Source organism: Harmonia axyridis, chromosome 2, assembly GCF_914767665.1.
Source record: "Harmonia axyridis chromosome 2, icHarAxyr1.1, whole genome shotgun sequence".
Lineage (NCBI taxonomy): Eukaryota > Metazoa > Arthropoda > Insecta > Coleoptera > Coccinellidae > Harmonia > Harmonia axyridis.
Genome location: NC_059502.1, coordinates 33,094,194 through 33,116,421, shown reverse-complemented (window position 1 = coordinate 33,116,421; position 22,228 = coordinate 33,094,194). Strand labels below are relative to the sequence as shown.

The 22,228-nt window shown below is 31.2% G+C and overlaps 1 protein-coding gene across 2 annotated transcripts in view; it reads left to right on the top strand.

The window, feature by feature from the left end:
* Positions 1-22,228, top strand: part of LOC123671963 — a 42,692-nt gene that overhangs the window by 11,517 nt on the left and 8,947 nt on the right. For both annotated transcript variants that reach the window (XM_045605881.1, XM_045605882.1), the window contains 2 exons: positions 370-529; positions 5,881-21,661. In XM_045605881.1, the coding sequence (XP_045461837.1) occupies positions 370-529; positions 5,881-21,661 (15,941 nt within the window). The remainder of the gene's footprint in view (positions 1-369; positions 530-5,880; positions 21,662-22,228) is intronic.

The following is a 22,228-nucleotide window of genomic DNA, read 5'->3' as shown; positions in this document are numbered from 1 at the left end:
AGATATAGGTCAAAGAACAATTATAATAACAATGGAAACGTTTTGACCTTTTACAAGTTAGGAGAACGGTTATATTATATGAAGACTTTGTCACTGTCTCATAGCCATTTTAGGCATAGCAAGTTTAATTGTCTAGATTTGAGTGAATAGGTGTACTTGAATAGTTGAGTTTTTCAGCAAATTGAAAATATTTTGTCAAAATACATGCAATTATATCAGAGATCATCAAAAGTACAAATTATCACATGAATTCGGAAAGCATTATAATGATTTAGTTTCTAAAATATTATTTTTTCCATCAGAGAATGAATAAATAAATATATTCAACTCAAATCCCTCATAAAAACTGAGTAATTTTTCAATTTTCAGGAATATATTAGATAACTTAGGATTAATAAAAAAGTCAACTGATAATCCCAGCGGTCATTTAGATCTCAATAACCCTTCATTAATCAGATTAAAAGAGTCATTGAAGGATAGTGATTATGGATCAGACGATGATGGTCAAGAAACTGCTTCTGTATCATCCGTAAGTATCAATGTATTTGTGTATTAATATTAAAATGCTGCAATGTGAATTGTTATTTTTGGAATTATTCCATTGAAATGGACTTTTTTCAAATTTAGGGTTATATGAATACCTGAAAAAAGTATTAAGTACTATAAAACAATTTTGAATTTAGATATATCCATAATAATATATCTGGTTCTCGATAATATATTTTCCTTCAGAAAATATCAATATGATATCACCAATTGAAAGAATAAATCTTTTTATTTCTTTTATTATTTCGAAACTATTGATATTAATTGGGGAAGTGTGCTCACCTTTATTAAAAGTATGAAGTTTTGTATTATGGAATGAAAACAATTATTTGTTAAAATATGTTGCATTACACTTTTTTCAATTTATATTCAATTAATATTTAACTGAGGAAAAAATAAATATCATTACAACTGGAGAAACCACTATTTTCTAGTTATTTAAAATATAGCATTTTCTCTTACATATTCTTTATTTTTGAGAAACTTGTGTAGATCTAAGAAATTGTGCTTGAATGTATGTTTTTTATACCTTTGAATTCAATTAAAGCAGAGTTTATTGGTATGGATAATATAAGCTTTACACAATTCTCAATAAACATGTTTACATTAAGTCACAGTGTTGAAAAACAATACTTGATTGTATTGAAAATTATTGGAATTGATGTTTATATTTGTGAATATATTGTAGATGTGTATATTTTTCATATAAAGTGAATTACTGTCATGTGCAGACCCAATCAAATAGTTGTTAATGTCTATTGTTGTCTCGCCAGGAATTGAACTCTTAATTTGCAAACCATGATATGATATTTTGAGTTATATCTCTTCAAGCCATAGATCCCACGAATTATTTTTGTCAAAGTTACCAAATAATTAGTTGGATCCCAGAAGTTTTACAGTTATTAATGAATAACTGAGTGCCATTTTTGCAAGTAAGATGAATGTATGGCATTCGTTAGGTGTAAATTTTTTCTACTATTAGTTATTAATTTCTTTAATTCATTATATAAACTATATTACCAATTCATATCATTGTCTTAGGTCAAAAAGGCGGTTATTAATTTTTAAAGGGTTAAAATTGAGGAATTTCTTGTTAATCCAGACCATCCTTTTTAAAATCAAAAATACGACAAAGCTTTAGTCTTTGAAGTACACTTATATGTGAACCGATGGGCACTATATTATTTCAGAATTAGAGAGCCAACTTTTTGTAAGTGGAACATTTGAACTCACATTCTTTTTTTTTTCAGGTGAGTTGAATTTAATGATTCTAATAGAAAATAATATGGACCTTGTGGCACTTTTATTTTGTGCCAATCAATGGCTTGCAGGTTCTCCTTCAGAAGGCGTCATAAAGATTTATATTTTTATTTAAAACTGTTCTCAATTGTTTTTTAGGATATACTCACTATAACTCGAATGAAACTACTTGAGCCATAAGTGTTCTACAAAAAAACTGTTTCACATTATTGTTGATAAAGGATGATATACTTTTGAATATATTGTAGAAGCAGGAAGTGTTTGTTTCACTTATCCTGTATCTTTGGTTTCGCTTTGCAAGATTCAAACATTGTTTTTTTAAAGTTAATATAAATTTTTGGCTCAAAGAACCTTTGGAAAGCGTAATCCAGTAAGGATTTGATAATTTGTAATTGTTTAAGTTATACAATTTGAAGTTGATTTAAAGTTACCAAAACTATTACATTCTCTTATGATTTCAAATATCTATAAAAAAAAACCAAAATCATTCCTTCTGGAGTTTATTATGATGAAGCTTTCCACCATATAATTGCCATAAAAATTCAATGTCATTTTGGAGAGCTTTCTATTATTTTGGCCATGGTTTAAAAGTTGTTGGTATACCAAGTAAATTGTAAATTGTTAAATATAAAGAACAATTCCTATTGTGATGCCAGCAAGTTATTTTCTACACACACAATTTCTGTATAAAAAATTCTATTTATTTTTCTGATTCCAATACTTATATTATGATTTTACATTCGATAATTGAATTAGATTAGGAATAGATATGATATATGTCCAAGTATTTAGTTTAATTTTGAAGAGTGACAATTCATTGTCTAGTGAGGGGATCACAAAATCCCTTTGAACTAGAAAAAACGAATGGCACATTTTAGGGCTTGATTTTTGGGAGAATTAATTTTGTGAAAACTGCAACCTCTTAAATTCAACTGTTTTCAAGCTATAAGAGAAAATAGGAAAATGGCATGAAATGAAAAGTTCCCATAACTTCTTTATTGCTGATGCTATAAACATGAAACAAAAACATTCTACAGTCACCTTTTTCAGTAAAACCCAATAGTGTAATCATTGAGTTGAATTTATAAGGTTACAGTTTTCACCAAATAAATTCCCTCAAAAATTGAACCCAAAATGTGCCATTCATTTTTTCTTGATCGAAGGGATTCTGAGATCTCCTCACTGGACATAGAATTTAGGAAACCCAATATACAATTATTGAATTACTCAACAGTTTTTTTTCGGAATAATTGTAGTTGTTAGATATTTGAGTGGCAGTGGAAATGAAGAATTAAATTCAACAGGAAAGACAATAATATTTTATATATTGAAGTGAGGGTTTTTTTTTATATCAAACAATGAAAAATAGCAACTATACAATGAAGTAACAGGCTTGAACATCATACTTCTTAATTAGTGTATTAGAATATTTCTTTTCAACACTCCCTCTTAATACAGCAATCTTCTGAAGTTGACAAAATTATGATATAGCTTCAACACAGAACACCACTTTCGGTATCGGTAATGGCTTTCTACAAATGTCAGCTATTATCTTCCTGGTTGGTGAATATGCCAACTCAACTTTTCCATTGGCTATCTTCTCCCTTATGAAATGAAATAAAAAATTAATGTACTTGGTTCTCCTTTTCAGAATGGGATTATTGGCACTCTGATTATCGTTATAAATTTTTATAGCCTTTGAAAAATTCACAATTTCTGAAAGTAATCCTGTTAGATGAACAGTTTCTTTAGCAGATTCACTGAGTGCCATTTACATATTCTGTAGCACACGCTTAGCAGCTTGCCAGTGTTCTTCATTTTACACAGTTTACACATGTCAAATTTGCATAGAAAGTCGAGAATATGCTTTTTCTGTCAAATATTGACACTTCCATCTGAATTTTTCTGTATTTTCATGCCCAGTTATGTGTTGCTCCGAAATCATTCTTTTTCAAGTATTGGGATAACTGTCTCTTTATTTTCACAAACTCTTTCTTTGTGAAATAAAAAGAAATCGTCGACGTAAAGAACAATTATAACCATACTATTCTTTTTTTTTAGAGTGCAAGTGTAATGTTTAGACCTCTTGAAGTTCAGTTCTTTCAACACTTTATCGACCTTATTTCATGATCTTGCAGCTTGTGCCATATAAGGCTTTGTGAAGAAAGCATTATTTACTTTCCCCTCCCTCAATGATGAAACCTTTTGGTTGATAAATGTAGTTTGTTTCATCCAGATTTCCATTCAGAAAAGGAGTAACAACATCCAGTTGTTCCATTTCAAGATTGTATAGAACTGCCAGTGCAAAAAGTAAACCTATTGATGAGTATCTAATAACTGGGGAAAATTGTTGAAATAGTCTATACCATATGCTTGAGTGAAATCTTTTGCTGCCAACCTGGTTTTGTATCGAACAGTGTGTCCATTGACATTCTGCTTCATTTTGAAAATCTCTTCAGATATAACAATGTTTACATGAGCTGGCTTTTCCACCAACACCCAAGTACCGGTTTCATAGAGTCAATTTCATCTTGCATAGCAGCTTTCCATTCAGAAGAGAAGTCATTAAAAATTGCTTCTTTGTATATTTTTGGCTCATTGATATCACACACAGTTTGATACAATACAAATTCTGGAAAATCCTTTGGTTTTCTATCACAAACTGAATATCTTTCTGTGATGTAATCTATTAACTCTTGATCTGGAAGGTTATGTTGTTGTAATATGTCTTTTTCAGATAGAACTTTCTCTCCTCCTATATCTTCTGTTTCATCATTGGGTATAAATTAAATTTCTTTTTGTTCTCTCTGATTTTCAGACTTGTACAATGACAATATGGGGGCAAATATTTTCGAAAAGGGTTGTTGATTTTTGTTTTTCATTTCATTTACCAAAAGCTCCATCCAAAAATATCACATCTCTAGCTCTGGATATTTAATGTGTTTTTGGGTAGAAAAGTCTGGATCCAACGGCCAACAAAAACCATGTGCTGGCTTTACTGGACCACTCTTCTTCAGGTGTCATGTCCTTGAATAACTTCACTGGTAAATGGTTGATCAAATAAACTGAAGAATTGACAGCTTCAGCCCAAAAACGATGATCCAAGGATGATTCTCGGATCATTGATCTTGTTTTATCCATAATGGTTCTATCCATTCTTTCCACAAAACCGTTTCTTTCGGGTGTGTGGGGAACCGCGAGCGCGAACTTGATGCCATTTCTTTTCAGGAAATTTGATAAAGAGAGATTTTTGAATTTTTTACCATTGTCACATCGAACCTTTTTTTAGTTTTTAGTAGCTTCACATTTTTGTCTGTGCAAATAGAGAAAGATTTTTTTCTTTAAAGTCATCTATTAGACAAAAATAGTACCAACTTCTTCCACAGGACTTTACGGGGATTGGTCCACACAAATCCATAAGTATGAGTTCGAACTTTGCATGTGTAGAAACTGTTCAATGTAACAAAGGCTTCAGAAAACGTTTTCTGCTGGAACAGGATCCACAAGGATTATCAATTCCTTCGTTTGAAAAATCGATATCAGTAGCCATTTTATCACCAAGAAGTGTTGTACTGAAACGGTTCAATTGTTCAACTATTTTTTGCTATTCTTGAGACATTTTTGTGCTTGAAAAAGGCTTGCTGAGTGTTGACATCTAGGCAATAGATTTGAGTTGCTGCAGCCATTGTATCACCTTCAACTACAAACAGTTTGCAAGTATTTTTCATCCAGTTTCATCAAATAAAGTTACAAAACCTTTGACAACCATTTGACTTACAGATAGTAAGTTAGAGGCTAGGTTTGGAACTAAGAAGTCTAAATAATGTTTTGGACATCTTACTTGGAACAAAGGTGACGTCTGATGTAAAGTCAATTCGAGAATTTCCTTTTATGTTAACAGATATATCACCAATTCCTACAAAAAGCATGCAACAGCTGATCGACTTTTCGAATGATCTTTTGTGTTCTTTTTTCATGTATTCATTTAACCCTGTTTTGGAATGAAATACTGAATAAATGTTGAAGGACTTTAAAGAAACCAAGATTATTTTTCATGTTGAAATATCTTTTCAGGAGGCATCATTCAGGACTATCCTTTCTAGAAGAACTTACGAAAAGGAATTAAAGAAAGAAATCTCTAATGATAATGTGGACATCTGCAACGCAACATCAACCGATACACTAAAAGATACATCAAATTCCCTTGTATCATTACAGGGTTCAAATGAAAGTATTAATAACATTTTGGTTAATGAAACCAATGAATCATCCCAGAGTTCCTCAATAGATTGCCAAAACACTGAAGAAAATAAAAGTGATCTTAAACCACTATGTAATTCTTCAGGTAGTCAATCATTACCAAATTTCCCCACTTCCAACGAAGTATTTTCTTCAATCTCAAAGAACGACAGAAATTTCTACTTTGATTTTAATGTAGATGATGATATAGAAAGTATCACATGGTCTGTAAGTAAGCCCCAATTGAGACAAAATCCCACAAGTAGCAACAAAATTAATCATCAATCTAAAACAGGTAGGAATAAAGCAGGGGATAAAAGAAATATCGAATATAGAATATATGATACAATTGCAATTGTTAGTACTGATGAGGAGGAAGATGATTTTGAGGATAATCTTACTGATTTTGATGCTTTAGAATTAAGATTGGAAGAACAAAAAAAGACACAGAGTTTATTGAATGCCCTCAAAAATAAATCAATTGAAGAACATTTGAAGGATAAAACTAATCAAGTAAAAGGAAAAAAAGATAATTTAGCTACTGTTAGTTATGGAGAATTATCACTGACTCGTTCAGATAGAGCTATTTCTATCAAAGAAGAAAGTTCTGATGAATGTAATCAGCATAATATCACCAGAAATATTAACTATATAGAATTGAATGATAGTCGCAAAACTATCAATGCAGAAGTAGTCATAGATATAAGTTCCTCAGATGAGGAAGAGCAAACACACATGGAACTGAAAGAAAAAACTATTACAAATGATATAGATGTAAATGAAGTGATTCATGAGAACAATTCAATAAATAATACTCAGACACAAATGTCTACTTCTTTTGTGACAAATACATGCACTACTCTGGAATCATTGTCCTCAAATCATTCAAAGGAAAGAATATCAATTGACGATAACATTGACATTGAGGCTGCAAAGAATAGGTCGTTATTGCCAAAGGAAAACATTTTCTCTAGATCTCTAGATGAACTAACAACGGTTGGAAATCTCACAGAATCTTATAAGGATTGTTATTTTTTGAGAACTCCTGAAAAGTCTGATAAAAACTGTAAAGATGCAGGAGATGCAGTGCACAGGTCAACTTCTTTGTCACAATCTTTATTTATTGATTTATGCTCACCAGAAAAATATGTTGAAAATAATTCTCACACAGAGCTTGGCCCAAGTAACATCTTGAAGAATACCAAAAAGAGTCTGACAGAAACGGATGTTGACACTCAAATGATTATCAGTAGAAATGATACCAAAAAAATTCCTCAAAAAAAGAATTCGAAAACATTCAATGTTAGAAGTGAGGAATTGATTTCCAATTGTGAAGCACCATCAGAAAAAACAATGACTGATAATAACCTTGATCAATTAACATCTTCGAACTTATTTTCATATGAAGAGCAAGGTATTCCATTGCAGAATAATGAATCAGATAAAAAGTCTGATAACAACTGTAAAGATGCAGGAGATGCAGTGCACAGGTCAACTTCTTCGTCACAATCTTTATTTATTGATTTATGCTCACCAGAAAAATATGTTGAAAATAATTCTCACACAGAGCTTGGCCCAAGTAACATCTTGAAGGATACCGAAAAAGGTCTGACAGAAACGGATGTTGACACCCAAATGATTATCAGTAGAAATGACACCAAAAAAATTCCTCAAAAAAAGAATTTGAAATCATTCAATGTTAGAAGTGAGGAATTGATTTCCAATTGTGAAGCACCATCAGAAAAAACAATGACTGATAATAACTTTGATCAATTAACATCTTCGAACTTATTTTCATATGAAGAGCAATGTATTCCATTGCAGAATAATGAATCAGATAAAAAGTCTGATAAAAACTGTAAAGATGCAGGAGATGCAGTGCACAGGTCAACTTCTTCGTCACAATCTTTATTTATTGATTTATGCTCACCAGAAAAATATGTTGAAAATAATTCTCACACAGAGCTTGGTCCAAGTAACATCTTGAAGGAAACCGAAACAGGTCTGAAAGAAATGGATGTTGACACTCAAATGATTTTGAGTAAAAATGATACCAAAAAAATTCCTCAAAATAAGAATTTGAAAACATTCAATGTTAGAAGTGAGGAATTGATTTCCAATTGTGAAGCACCATCAGAAAAAACAATGACTGATAATAACCTTGATCAATTAACATCTTCGAACTTATTTTTATATGAAGAGCAATGTATTCCATTGGAGAATAATGAATTAGATGTCACAATAGAAGGAAATGAAAGTAGTAAAAATACTAGCAAAAATTTATCACAGGATGAGAATAAAATCATTGACATTGGAGCGTTCCATGAAGACAATTCAACTGAAGAAATATCACAAGTTGATATATTATCTGCACTTATATATAATGGAAAAAATTCAATGAAAGGTGACATTGTTGAAACTACTACAGACTCTGAATCAAATAATGAAGCACTACCTTCAAGTTTAGAACCTCTATTGATTGAATCTGAGTTGTTAGAAATTAATACTGAAGAAAAAAATTCTGATAAGGAAACAAAAATGAGTAGAAACTTGCTTGAAATGAAAAAATCGGCACATGAGAATTCAAATATATTAAGGACCGAAATGATGAATTCAACATCAGCTTATTCATCTTTCAATGTAGAAATGCAGAATAACGACAATATCACTTCACTTTCAGCCCTTGCAAGTCCTGAAAATGAAGATAAAATTATTAATTTGGAAAAACAAGAAGGTTGTGATAATATCTCACGATATGGGTCCTCGTCATTTTTTGTACAAAATGCTGACATATTATCTAATCACCAAACGATCATTGCAACAATAGCTTCTCCACAACTCAAAAATTCTGACAATGTTGACGAGGTATCTGAAACCGACATTATTAGATCAGATTCAACTTCAACAATTAATTTTCAAGATGATAGTTTAGGCAATTTGTTGATTGATGAAAATCCACATATAACTTCTCCCGACAATGAAGCAAATTTGGAAAATAATGGAAATGAAAGAGTAAAAAATTTTGTTGAAGCAGAATTTCAAGCTTCTTCAGAATTATTACTCACCAAAAATTATTCAGGCAACACTGACGATGAGAAATTCAATAAAAAAGATAATGAATCATTTTCCTCCAAAGATGAAGAAGCAATAATTAGAATTGTAGAGGATTCTACCCACATGAAAATAATTGAAGATAAAGATTCGGTTGTTGATGTTTTCCACTATACAGAGGTTGAACCTGCTTCATCTGATACTTCATATTCAGAAAATAAAATTCTTCCAACAAAGGAAGTAGAGAATTTGGAGAATATTAATGAAATTAGCTGTTCTGTTGATTCCAAACACAAGGCTGATGAGAAACTGATCATAGAAGTTGAGAAATTAACCATAACACCAACTGACAAGAATCGAAAAAGTGAAACTTCATTTTCTAATATAACAGAAAAATCAGTTTCAATAACTGAATCAAATGAAGTTACAAATAGAAATGAAGTTAGTCAAGAACAGAGTGGAACATTTGATGGCACCTGGTTCACTCATGAAGGAAATGAACACTCAGAAAAACACATTTCCTCTACTAATTATTTGACTGAAGAGAAACATCCGAATTTTGTAGAAGATAATAGACCTCAAGAAAAGATACCATTCGATGATGAATGTACATCTTCTATATTAGGGGAGAAAGAAATTCAACAAAATTCGGAAGAAAAATTAGTTATTTCACCCCTTCCAGCTATGACTAAAAGCAGGTGCGCAGATTCTCATAATGTTGTTGGTAACCTTGGTAAAGTTATGTTACTGATGAGCCAAACAGAACCAAGGCGGCTGAAAAGAAATATATCATTTACATCCCCAATTAAAATTAACGATCCTTCTACAATGTTCGATAATGTTCCAAATAATTCATCGGTAGAATGTGATACTCAAAAACCACAATTTAACATAGATATACTAGCAAGTGTTGCTTCAAAACAGAAACCTCTTAGAGTAGATATAAAACAAGATGATGAATATTCTACAGTTACTCCATCCGATAATCCCAAAAATAAGCAATCTCTGTTAAGCATATTAAAAGAAGAGGGAAAGTCAACCCACGATAAAATAAAACAGTTACCTTGTGATCCACAATTAATAAACATGGTATCAGATACTAGTTTTCATACAAGTGATGCTCAGTCAAATTCATTATCTATGAAAAATAAATGTAAAAAAAACAAGTTGATTTCCAAATCGCATAAGTCGGGAAGAAAAAAGAATTCATATGCTACTTCTTCAACTGCAAGTAAAAAAGTTACAGATATTAACAACAAAAATGTGAAGCAAAAACGACATGAAAATTCACAAAAAGAAGAACTTAAACACAACAAAAAATCTGTTACAAGGAATTCTTCTCTAAGTAAGGATAAAAAAATTAAAGTTATCAAATCAAAAGAAAAATCTCCTAAACTAAAATATGGGGCTAGTGAGGAATATATTCCTGAGAATTTTGATTCTGATGATAGTTTACCTTTGAGTATAAGGATGAAGAAGATTGAATCATCGCCTGGAGAATATACAAGTATAAAAATTAGTAAAAAGGATCCTCCAAGCAGAAATAGTTCCAGAAAGAGAATTTCCAAGAATAAAGGATATTCTAAAAATAAACTATCTATTTTCCAGAAGAAAAATGCAGCAAAAAAAAGAGATGTTGAATGCAAAAATGAAATTGGAACAAAAACATCAATTATTTCGGATAAAATTGATAAAAATATCACCATTTCACCAGTTAAAGAAGATCGATCACGAAGAATTGTTCATTTCAAGAAAGCAATGCTGGAATTGATATCGCAAGACTTAGATGAAAATGTCAGCAATATTTCAAATACTAATGTACCAGAGACAAATTTGAATTCACTTATTTCGAATGATAATCAAAGAGACAGTAACAGCTCATCAATAATTTCCCATTGTGAAGGAATCGTTAATAACAAAATTTCATCTGCTTCAAGCTCTATGAACAATATTGAGCCGGAATTGTGGAACACTGCATCTGAAACAATTGTAGAATATAAAGTAATTTCGAGTAATCAGGATAATTTATCTGCTAATCTAAATTGCTCCACAATGAACCCTTCAAATTCTTCTCCAATTGTTGAAAGTCATTTAAATTCTGGAAATAATTCCGGTAATTTGGAAAAGAATTTCATGAATACCTATAAAAAAACCGATAAAGCTGTTGACATTTCCTCAACACATTCAGGTAAAAATATCCAATGTGTTGCTGAAACTTCTGATTCCATCTCAAATTTTATTCCATCTACAGTAAAATCTGAATTAATAAAAACGAAAATTATCACCAATGAAAATTTAAAGGAAAAAGGATGTCTTAAATCAAATATTGGTATGGCTGATTCGTCTTTTCTCCCAAAACATTCTGAAAAAGAATCTACAGAATTTGATAATCACATTAAGTTTGACAAACCAAATAATATTAAAGCAATAGAACCAGAAAATCAACTAGATTTTAAAATACAATTTGTTTCACCCAATACTGAAAACGATTTAATGGAATCTTCATCACCAAAATCTCAAGAAAAGGTGAAATCAAGAAAAAATTCAAAGAATAAACGTATAAATGTTGGATTTGATGAACCTCTGCTTGTAGAAACGGAGCAGTCTTGCCAACAAAAAGTAAATAAATTCAAAGAAAACGATTCACATAAATCGTGTGATTTAAAGGTATCACTCCTTCTACCTGCTAATCCATTGTCAAAAATTAAAAATTCTGAATTAACGTTTGAAGGAGATAAACTACATACATCTTCAAGTTCTGAATTGAATTCAAAAGATACACCTTCCCTATCTAAAAACAGAAGAAAGACCATAAATAAATCTATATCGCAAGAAAACTCAACAAAAGCTGAATATACTAAAAGTACCATTGGCCATGTTGAAGTGAAAAGCTTGAAATATTCTTCACCTTTGAAGGAAAATGCCCAGGATAAAATTCTTGAACCTCCTCAAGACATTGAGGAAAAACAAAATGCAAAGCAAAAACGCATTCCTAAAGAAGATAAAAGTGTTACATCATCTCCAAATATTATAGTAGAAGAAAATCATCATCATCAAAATCATAAAATATTTAAAAAGAAAACAAAGACCTTATATGATACAAAGCAAGAACTGTCTTCAGATAATAGTTCTCTGAAAATCAAAAAAATATCTGTTAATGAAAAAGGAAAAACTTACAAAAAGTTATTAATTAATAAGAAAAAAGGCAACGATTCTGATGTTCTGGGGTCAGGTATGAATATAATAAAGTGTCAGGAAGCTGATTCTCAAAAGGTTAAAAATGAAAATACTCCGAAATCTTGTATTCTCAAAATATCCACTTCTGCTGAGAAATATGATGCAAAATGTGTAGAAAAATCGGGAAGATCTAAGAGAAAGAGATCACAAAGTGAAACATCTCCCGAAGACACAGATGGAGTTGTTACTAATAGAAAAAAGAGTATGAGTAATGAGAGAAATCTCTGTGAATCTTCAAAAACCATTCTTAGTGGTAAAAAATCTTGTTCAAATATGCTTCAAGAAAAGTTGAATATTGGAACAGAACTTGTCGAACAAGAGATTGGTGAATCAATAATTTTGAAAACAGTTACTGAAAAAATATTGGCACATAGCCCTGGAACAAGAAACAACAAAGATCCTTCAGAAGTAATAGACAACATTTCAATTCTGCCTGAAAAAATTCCATTTGTTAAAAAGAATGTAACCCGTCCAAAGCAGAAGACATCCAAAAAATTATTTGAAGGAAATATTTGTAAGGACAACTTGGCAAGAGAAACTGGTATAATTTTAAGTGAAACAAATTCGGAATATTCTGATCAAAATGAAGGAAATAAGTTGTTCGAAAGTGTTGAACCATATTCACAACTTGATGAAGATTGGAATGTAGGTCAGAAATCAGTAGTTATTGAAATGAAAATAACAGAAGGAAATGAAGGAAACAAATGTGAAGAAGATAATCATGAATGTGGAAATGAATCAAGTCATTTTAGTTGTGAAGGAAATACAAAAATCTTCAATGTAATAAAAGATAGTTCTGATTTTTCTGTTCAAGTAAATGTTGATCAAAAATCTACTGCTGATGGTATTGAAACTTCTAAAATAATTCATAATTCATGCGAAAAATTAGAAAATGTAATAATTGAACTTAGCAAGAGTGATGGAAGTGTTGAGAAAAATCAAATGAGCAAAGTTAAAAATCAAACTCAAAAATATGGAAGTGGAAAAAATGCACATTCTAACTTTTTCAAAACTGAGGAAAACTATCCCTCAACTACCATAAATCAAGAAAAAACAATCAATGCAGATTTGTCAACAGATATTGAAATCGAATTGCAAAAATCTAAAGTAGCTTCACCAAGTTATAAAAAAGATGAATTAATGAGTAGTTATGAATCATCTCTTAAAGTAAATGATTATGAAGATTTAGCAGTTGAAGGCATAATTGAGACTGAAATGCAATCATCTGAACCTGTTTTTTCAGGTGAGAAAAGCATTATAACACCAAGTAATGTGAAACTATCACTAATAGCAGATGATCATTCAGAACATGTTTCATTAGAATTTGTTTCTACAAATTACAAAAAAGATGAATCGATAGATTCTGAAATACCTATACAAACAGATGATTTGGAAAATGTCAACCAAGAATCATCAGCTAACAATATAATTGAAACTCAAATCCAAGTAACTGAACAAGTAAGTCTAAGAGACATAAATGATAAATTGACAAAAAATTCTGAAATCCCTGTATGTGAAGTTGCTTTTCCAAGTGACAATAGAGATGAATCAACAGGTTACTCTGAAATAATAGTAGATGCTCATTTAGAGGGTGCCGTTATCGAAGATTCTACAGATAAGCCAGTAGGTGATTCGGACGACCTCTCAAAATCAGATGAAAAATTAGAAGATGTAATTAATGAGAAGTCAGATGGTAACATCATCGAGACAGAAATTCAAGAATCTGAAGTAGTTCCCAGGAGTGATGGATATACTAAATTAGATGAATCTGAACCACTTCTAGAAGCTGACGTTCAATTGGTTGATGATAGTGAAAACGATTCAACACTTGAAAGCAAAATTGAAAATCAAATCCACGTATTAGGATTAGTTCATTCAAATGACGAGAACGATAAAGCAACAGGTGATTGTGAAGTGCAACCAGAATCAGATGTCCATTCGGAAAGTGTCAACCTCAAAGATTTTTCTGTAAGCAACCATATTAAGGCTGAAAATCAAGTATCTGAAGCAGTTTGTCATTGTAACATAAAAGATAAAACAAAATATACTGAAATATTACCAAAATCAGTGGATTGTTCGAAAAATGAATTGAAAAATGAGAATGAAAATCTTTCTGAAGCTGTTTTTTCATGGGATGAAAAAGATAAATCTAGAAATGATTCTGAAATGTTACATAAGTCAGATGATGATGTAAAAGATGTCATCATCAAAGATTTTTCTATTGACAACAATATTGAAGATGAAATTCAAGTATCTAAAGCAGTTGCTCTTTGTAACAAAAGAGATGAAACAAAGCATACTGAAATATTACCAAAATCAGTGGATTGTTCGAAAGGTGAGATCAATAAAGATTTCACTGTTAACAACATAAATGAGAATGAAAATCAATCTGAAGCCGTTTGTTCATGGGATGAAAAAGATAAATCTAGAAGTGATTCTGAAATGCTACAAAAATCAGATGATGAAGTAAAAGATGTCATCATCAAAGATTTTTCTATTGGCAACAATATTGAAGATGAAACTCAAGTATCTGAAGCAGTTTCTCTTTGTAACAAAAAAGATAAAACAAAGTATACTGAAAAATTACCAAAATCAGTGGATTGTTCGAGAGGTGAAATTAATAAAGATTTCATTGTTAACAACATAAATGAGAATGAAAATCAATCTGAAGCTGTTTGTTCATGGGATGAAAAAGATAAATCTAGAAGTGATTCTGAAATGCTACAAAAATCAGATGATATTCAAGTATCTGAAGCAGTTTCTTCATGTGACAAGGAAGACAAGTCCATAAAGGATATCGAAATACTACCAAAATCAGATCATCCTTTAGAAGGTATAAACACTGAAGATTTCCTTGCAGGCAGCATCAATGAGAATGAAATTCTATATGAAGTTGTTTCTCTAAGTGGCAAAAAAGATGAATCAACAAGTGATTTTGAAATTATACAAAAACCAGAGGATCATTTAGAAGAAGACATGGAAGATTTTTCCGTTGGTATCAATAATGAGGCTGAAATTCAAGTACATGAATCAATTTCTCTATGCGAGGAAAAAGATGGTTCAACAAAGGACATTGAAATATTACCAAAATCAGATAATCAATTAGAAGATGCAATCAATGATGATTTCTGTGTCGACAAGATCAATGTGAGAGAAATTGAATCTGAAGCTGTTTCTCCAAGTGACGAAAAAGATAAATCAACAAGTGATTCTGAAATCTTAAAAAATTCAGATAATCCCTCAGGAGATGTAATCATTGAAGATTTTCGTTTTAGCAACAATATTGGGGCTAAAATTGAAATATCTGAAGCAGTTTCTATAAGTGATGAAAAAGAAGAATTAACAAGTGATTCTGAAGTGTTACAAAATTCAAATGATCACTCGAAAGATGTCATCATTGAAGATTTTCCTGTTGCCAACAATATTGAATCTAAAATTCAAGTATCTGAAGCAGTTTCTCTATGTGATGAGAAAGATAAATCAATAAGTGACTCTGAAGTGTTACAAAATTCAGATCACTCAAAAGATGTCACCATTGAAAATTTTCATGTTAGCAGCAATAATGAGGTTAAAATTCAAGTATCTGAGGCAGTTTCTCTATGTGAAGAAATAGATAAATCAACAATTGATTCCGAAGTAATAGAAAATTCAGATGATCACTCAAAAGATGTCACCATTGAAGATTTTCCTGTTGCCAACAATATTGAATCTAAAATTCAAGTATCTGAAGCAGTTTCTCTATGTGATGAGAAAGATAAATCAATAAGTAACTCTGAAGTGTTACAAAATTCAGATCACTCAAAAGATGTTACCATTGAAAATTTTCATGTTAGCAGCAATAATGAGGTTAAAATTCAAGTATCTGAAGCAGTTTCTCTATGTGAAGAAATAGATAAATCAACAAGTGATTCTGAAGTATTAGAAAATTCAGATGATCACTCAAAAGATGTCACCATTGAAGATTATCCTGTTGCCAACAATATTGAATCTAAAATTCAAGTATCTGAAGCAGTTTCTCTATGTGATGAGAAAGATAAATCAATAAGTGACTCTGAAGTGTTACAAAATTCAGATCACTCAAAAGATGTCACCATTAAAAATTTTCATGTTAGCAGCAATATTGAGGTTGAAATTCAAGTATCTGAGGCAGTTTCTCTATGTGAAGAAATAGATAAATCAACAATTGATTCCGAAGTAATAGAAAATTCAGATGATCACTCAAAAGATGTCACCATTGAAGATTTTTCTGTTGCCAACAATATTGAATCTAAAATTCAAGTATCTGAAGCAGTTTCTCTATGTGATGAGAAAGATAAATCAATAAGTGACTCTGAAGTGTTACAAAATTCAAATCACTCAAAAGATGTCACCATTGAAAATTTTCATGTTAGCAGCAATAATGAGGTTAAAATTCAAGTATCTGAGGCAGTTGTTCTATGTGAAGAAATAGATAAATCAATAATTGATTCAGAAGTATTAAAAAATTCAGATGATCACTCAAAAGATGTCACCATTGAAGATTTTCCTGTTGCCAACAATATTGAATCTAAAATTCAAGTATCTGAAGCAGTTTCTCTATGTGATGAGAAAGATAAATCAATAAGTGACTCTGAAGTGGTACAAAATTCAGATCACTCAAAAGATGTCACCATTAAAAATTTTCATGTTAGCAGCAATATTAAGGTTGAAATTCAAGTATCTGAGGCAGTTTCTCTATGTGAAGAAATAGATAAATCAACAATTGATTCCGAAGTAATAGAAAATTCAGATGATCACTCGCAAGATGTCACCATTGAAGATTTTCCTGTTGCCAACAATATTGAATCTAAAATTCAAGTATCTGAAGCAGTTTCTCTAGGTGATGAGAAAGATAAATCAATAAGTGACTCTGAAGTGTTACAAAATTCAAATCACTCAAAAGATGTCACCATTGAAAATTTTCATGTTAGCAGCAATAGTGAGGTTAAAATTCAAGTATCTGAGGCAGTTTCTCTATGTGAAGAAATAGATAAACCAACAAGTGATTCCGAAGTATTAGATAATTCAGATGATCACTCAAAAAATGTCACCATTGAAGATTTTCATGTTGGCAGCAATATTGAATCTAAAATTCAAGTATCTGAAGCAGTTTCTCTATGTGATGAGAAAGATAATTTAACAAAGGATGCTGAAATATTACCTAAATCCGATCATCAATTAGAAGGTGTAATCATTGAAGAGTTCCCTGTTGACAACATCAAGGAGAATGAAAGTCAGTCGGAAGCTGTTTCTCCAAGTGACAAAAAAGACAACTCTACAAGCGATTATGAAGTGATACAAAAATTAGATGATAATGTAAAAGATGTTATCACTGAAGATTTTTCACTGGGCAATAATATTGAGGCTGAAATTAAAGTATCTGGAACTGTTTCTCTATGTGACGAAAAAGATAAAAGAACAAAGGATATTGAAACATTGTCACATTCAGATGATCATTTAGAAAATGCAATCATTGAAGATTTCCCTGTTGACAACATCAATGGGAATGAAATTGAATCTGAAGTTGTTTCTTCAACTTGCGAAAAAGATAACTCTACAAGCGATTATGAAGTGGTACAAAAATCAGATAATCACTCAGGTGTAAAAGATTTTTCTCTTGGCAACATCACTGAGACTGAAATTCAAGTATCTGAAGCAATTCCTTCAAGTGAAAAAGATAAATCAAGTGCTTCTGAATTTCTACCAAAACCAGATGGAAATTCAGAAGATGTTAATCATGAAGATTTTGGTATCAACAGGACCATTGAAACTATCCAAATTTCTGAAGCAATTTTACTCAAGAATCAAAAACATAAATTGGCAAGTGATTCTGAAGTACTCCCAAAACCAGATGAAAATTCAGAAGATATAATTCGTCAAAATTTTGATGTTGGAAACATTATTCAAAAAGTCCAAATATCTGAAAGTGACCAAAAGGATATATCAATAAGTGATTCTGAAATGTTACCAAAATTGGATAATCATTTAAAAAATGTTATTAATGAAAATGTTGCCGTTGGCAATGAAAAAGATAAATTACCAAGAGAAACTGAATTAACGTCGACACCAGATGGTTGTCCATATATTTCAAAGTCAACTTATTTAAAGCAACCCATCATTCAGAACATAGTAGGCATTGAATACGGAGCAAATGAAAAATATTATTTCAATGCAAAAAAAGATATGCTAGTGGATACAAAGTGGGGAAGATGTTCACTGGTTGATGAATCAAAAAATCTTCCTTTAAAGGAGCTGACAGCTGATACTTCATCACAACAAAAACTTGGTAATGTACGAATTTCAATTCCGAAAAAATCACTGTTAATGGATCAGACAAGTGAAATTATGAAGTTACCAAACAATAAAAGGAAACACTTTGAAGGGCAGGAGGAAACAGACACATTTATTGTATCTAAGAAATGTAATACTGAAATCATCCTTAACAAAGAAGAAAAATTATCAGAAAATGAAACAAGTCTCAAGATCTTTCATCAATCTGGTGAAAAGTTACCTTTGAATGAATCAGAACCTGAAGAAAATGAGCAATATGTTTTGCAGGTCCCACCAAACGTTCTACAAGAAACTGTTGAACATTCAAAAAATGACGCATCCAACCCAATTAAATATCAAGAAACCATTCCGGTCACTGAATGCCCTCTACCTTTGGATACTATTAATCTAAGAACTGAGGGCATGCTTGTATTAAATGAAGAAAGATTAATTTCCAGTGAAAATATAAGTAATAGTTGTAAGCTATCGACGTCTAAAAATTTAGAAATATCTATTGATTCAAAAGCAGAGAATAACATGCAACCCTCAGAAATAGATATTCCAGAAATTAAGTCTTCAAAAACTAAAAGCAGTTGCCATTCAACTGAAAAGATTAATATTAATACAGATAATTTCCAAGAAAACCACACTTCCACTGAGATCACTAAAAAATGCCTTGAATATGTAGAAGTTACAAAAGAACCCGAACATGCCCTAAATCTTTCATTACATAAAAGTGAAATGTGCAGTACTGAAGGAAAAACTTCAGTTGAAGAACAATATTTATTTTCATCTATATGTCAAGAAACACCTGAAGTTCACTGTCTGAACCCACCCAAGAATGAATTAAGCTTTTCCATAGAAAAAATGCTACAGCCTTGCTCTAAAAACCAACAAAAGAAAAATTGTGATAACTTGCAGAATATGACAAAAATTGAAACCTCTAAACAACTCAATTCTATTATTGTATCAGAGGAGCAAGCAAACAAAGGTAGTGTGTGCACCAACGTAATATCAGACACATTTAAACATCCAAATCTGTTGAATTACAATAATTTAGGAATAAAAAAAACTAAAAGCACTTCACTAGGCGAAATAGAAGAAATGAAACAAATTAATGAGAAAGAAAAACCAAATTCGAAATTCAAAATGGAGGAAAATCGAAAAGTAATTGTAGAAAGGGTTTATTCAATGGATGAATTAGCTGTTGGTACACCCATTAGTCCATGTTTGAACATCTGTAGTGCGCCCATATTACCAATCAGCACAGAATTCATTCCTTATAGATATGGTATCTACAATACAGTAATTCCTACAGCAGAAAAAACTATTGTGAATGATTCCTGTTTCCATTCTAGGAATGAAGGGACCTCAAACAAAAATACTATTAACCTTGATGCAAGAATCAAGACGAAAACTGTTTATGAAGAAAAAGACACTAAAAAAGAAACTTCCATTCTTGAGAAAGAAATTAAATCCATTGTAGAAAAAAAGAAAATTGCAGATACAAAAATTCTAAAATCCAAATATAAAACCTTAGTTGAAACAACTGTTCCTTGCAAATCTGAAAATGACATTGAAATCATTCAAGTAGAAGGTCAAAATGATACTGCATCTGAGATTCAGAAATTTGGACATTCGGTGAAAATCCAAAAACCTAAAAATAAAACTGAAAACCTTGATCGAGTCACAATTAACGTGGATAAACCTATTTTATCAAACCAGAATAATAAAAATTCACATGCCGGTGATGTACAGCATACACCAAGTCCTTCACTTTCTTTCATTTCTACTCAAAATAAGCCAGATCAAGTGGGACAGTTTGATACTTTTATGAAGAAAACAAATGACAAAAAAAAATTATCATCTGAAAATATTGATAACGCTAATATTTTTGATGATCATTGCTCTAATGATATTTTCAAAAGTGAAATTAATCACAAGACAAAGAAATCCAGAAAATGTAGCAAGTCTATTTTAAGTTGCTCGAAATCAAAAGAACTGGTTGGAAAATCAAAACATCATTCAAGTGATCAAGGTTTACATCTTGACAAATTCAATGGTCTCAATACCAACCTGAAAAAATCTACAAATATTTTGAATGAATCTTTGAGTTTGAAGCCATTGAATGAAATGAATCCCATTTCACAATCTGTGAAATTGAATGAAGATTCTGGAAATAAAATTTTTATTGAAAATATAAACCAGCAACAGAATATTTCAGTGAAATCCTCTACAAGTTCTACTTTCAATATGGAGCAAGTAGGAGCTGATAGTAAGACAGTTGGACCTAGAAAACATCTGAATGATTCGAGTTTGGAATCAAACAGAATAGAAACAATAAGAGCAAACTATCCTCCAACACAAGTTTCTTCTTTGTTAAATAGTAATATGGAACATCCAGAACTTTCAGATAGCTTTGTCAATAAAGTTGTGGTTCAGTCAAGTGATTCTGAAGGAATGGAAAGTTTTCTAACAAGTTTTCAATCTGCTATAACTATAGCTCAGAGTCTTCAAGGTAGTTTTTCATTATTCTCAGACAACTCTGATAATATACAATTCGCCCAACAGAATCAAGTACAAAATGAAGAAATTCTACATGCTGATTTTCAAGAGAAGGCCGTTCTGCCTATAAACCAACCCGAAGTGTTTTTAAACAACAGATTGAACCTGCCACAAAGTACACCTATAAGATCACAAGGAACTTCTCAAGCAGATGAATCAATATTTAACATGTCAGATGATATTTTCGATTTTGATTTCAACAATGTTAATCAAACTGCATCAGGCAGCACCTATTCAAATTCATTTGTGAATGGAACAATGTCGAGTGAAAACCTACAAATGATTTTTGATAATCCAGAGTTCCTACATCTTTTATATAACCTTAATGATGTAGGGTGTGAAGTAACTGTAGATAATACAAATGTAGAAGATATGGCCGCAAAACCCGCCGAGTACATTGCTTCAGAACTGATCCAAGAACAATTAGAAATCCCACCTTTCATCGCAGAAGAGGAATTCGATTCAAATGCTCCTAGTAAGTGAATTACTTTTTATTATCGAAACGAAAAATTTTAATGTTACAGACATTTATAATCACAGTAATTGAGGTGCAGTATATCTAATAATCTTATGGATTCATTCCATTTAACCTTCTTATAGTATTAATAGGTTTTAACAGGATACATTAAAACGTATATCTGCCGGACTAATCAGAAACCACTTCATCCGAAGTTGTCCGAATGATCGTTGACTGTCAATTCCGAATAACCGAACCGAACCGATTTTCCCGCGGGCGCCAAATGGAAGTAATATACATAATTTCGCTCAGTTTAACCACTTTGTTCTTAAATCTTGGAATGTTCTAGTCTAGTTCTAGTACGACTATTAATCCGCGCTTTTTATGCGATATCATGATGGAAAGTGCTTAAATGAGCCTGTCGGAAAAAATACATTTTTGTCAATTCCAAGTAAAATTGCGAAATTTCTAAAGAAGAACGTCGGCAACTTTATTAGCAAATACATACTGGAGTTGATGTTTTAGCTATCAAGCGAAATGCTGGATAGAAATCCGCTAATATTGCGAAAAGTTACGTAGCTGAGA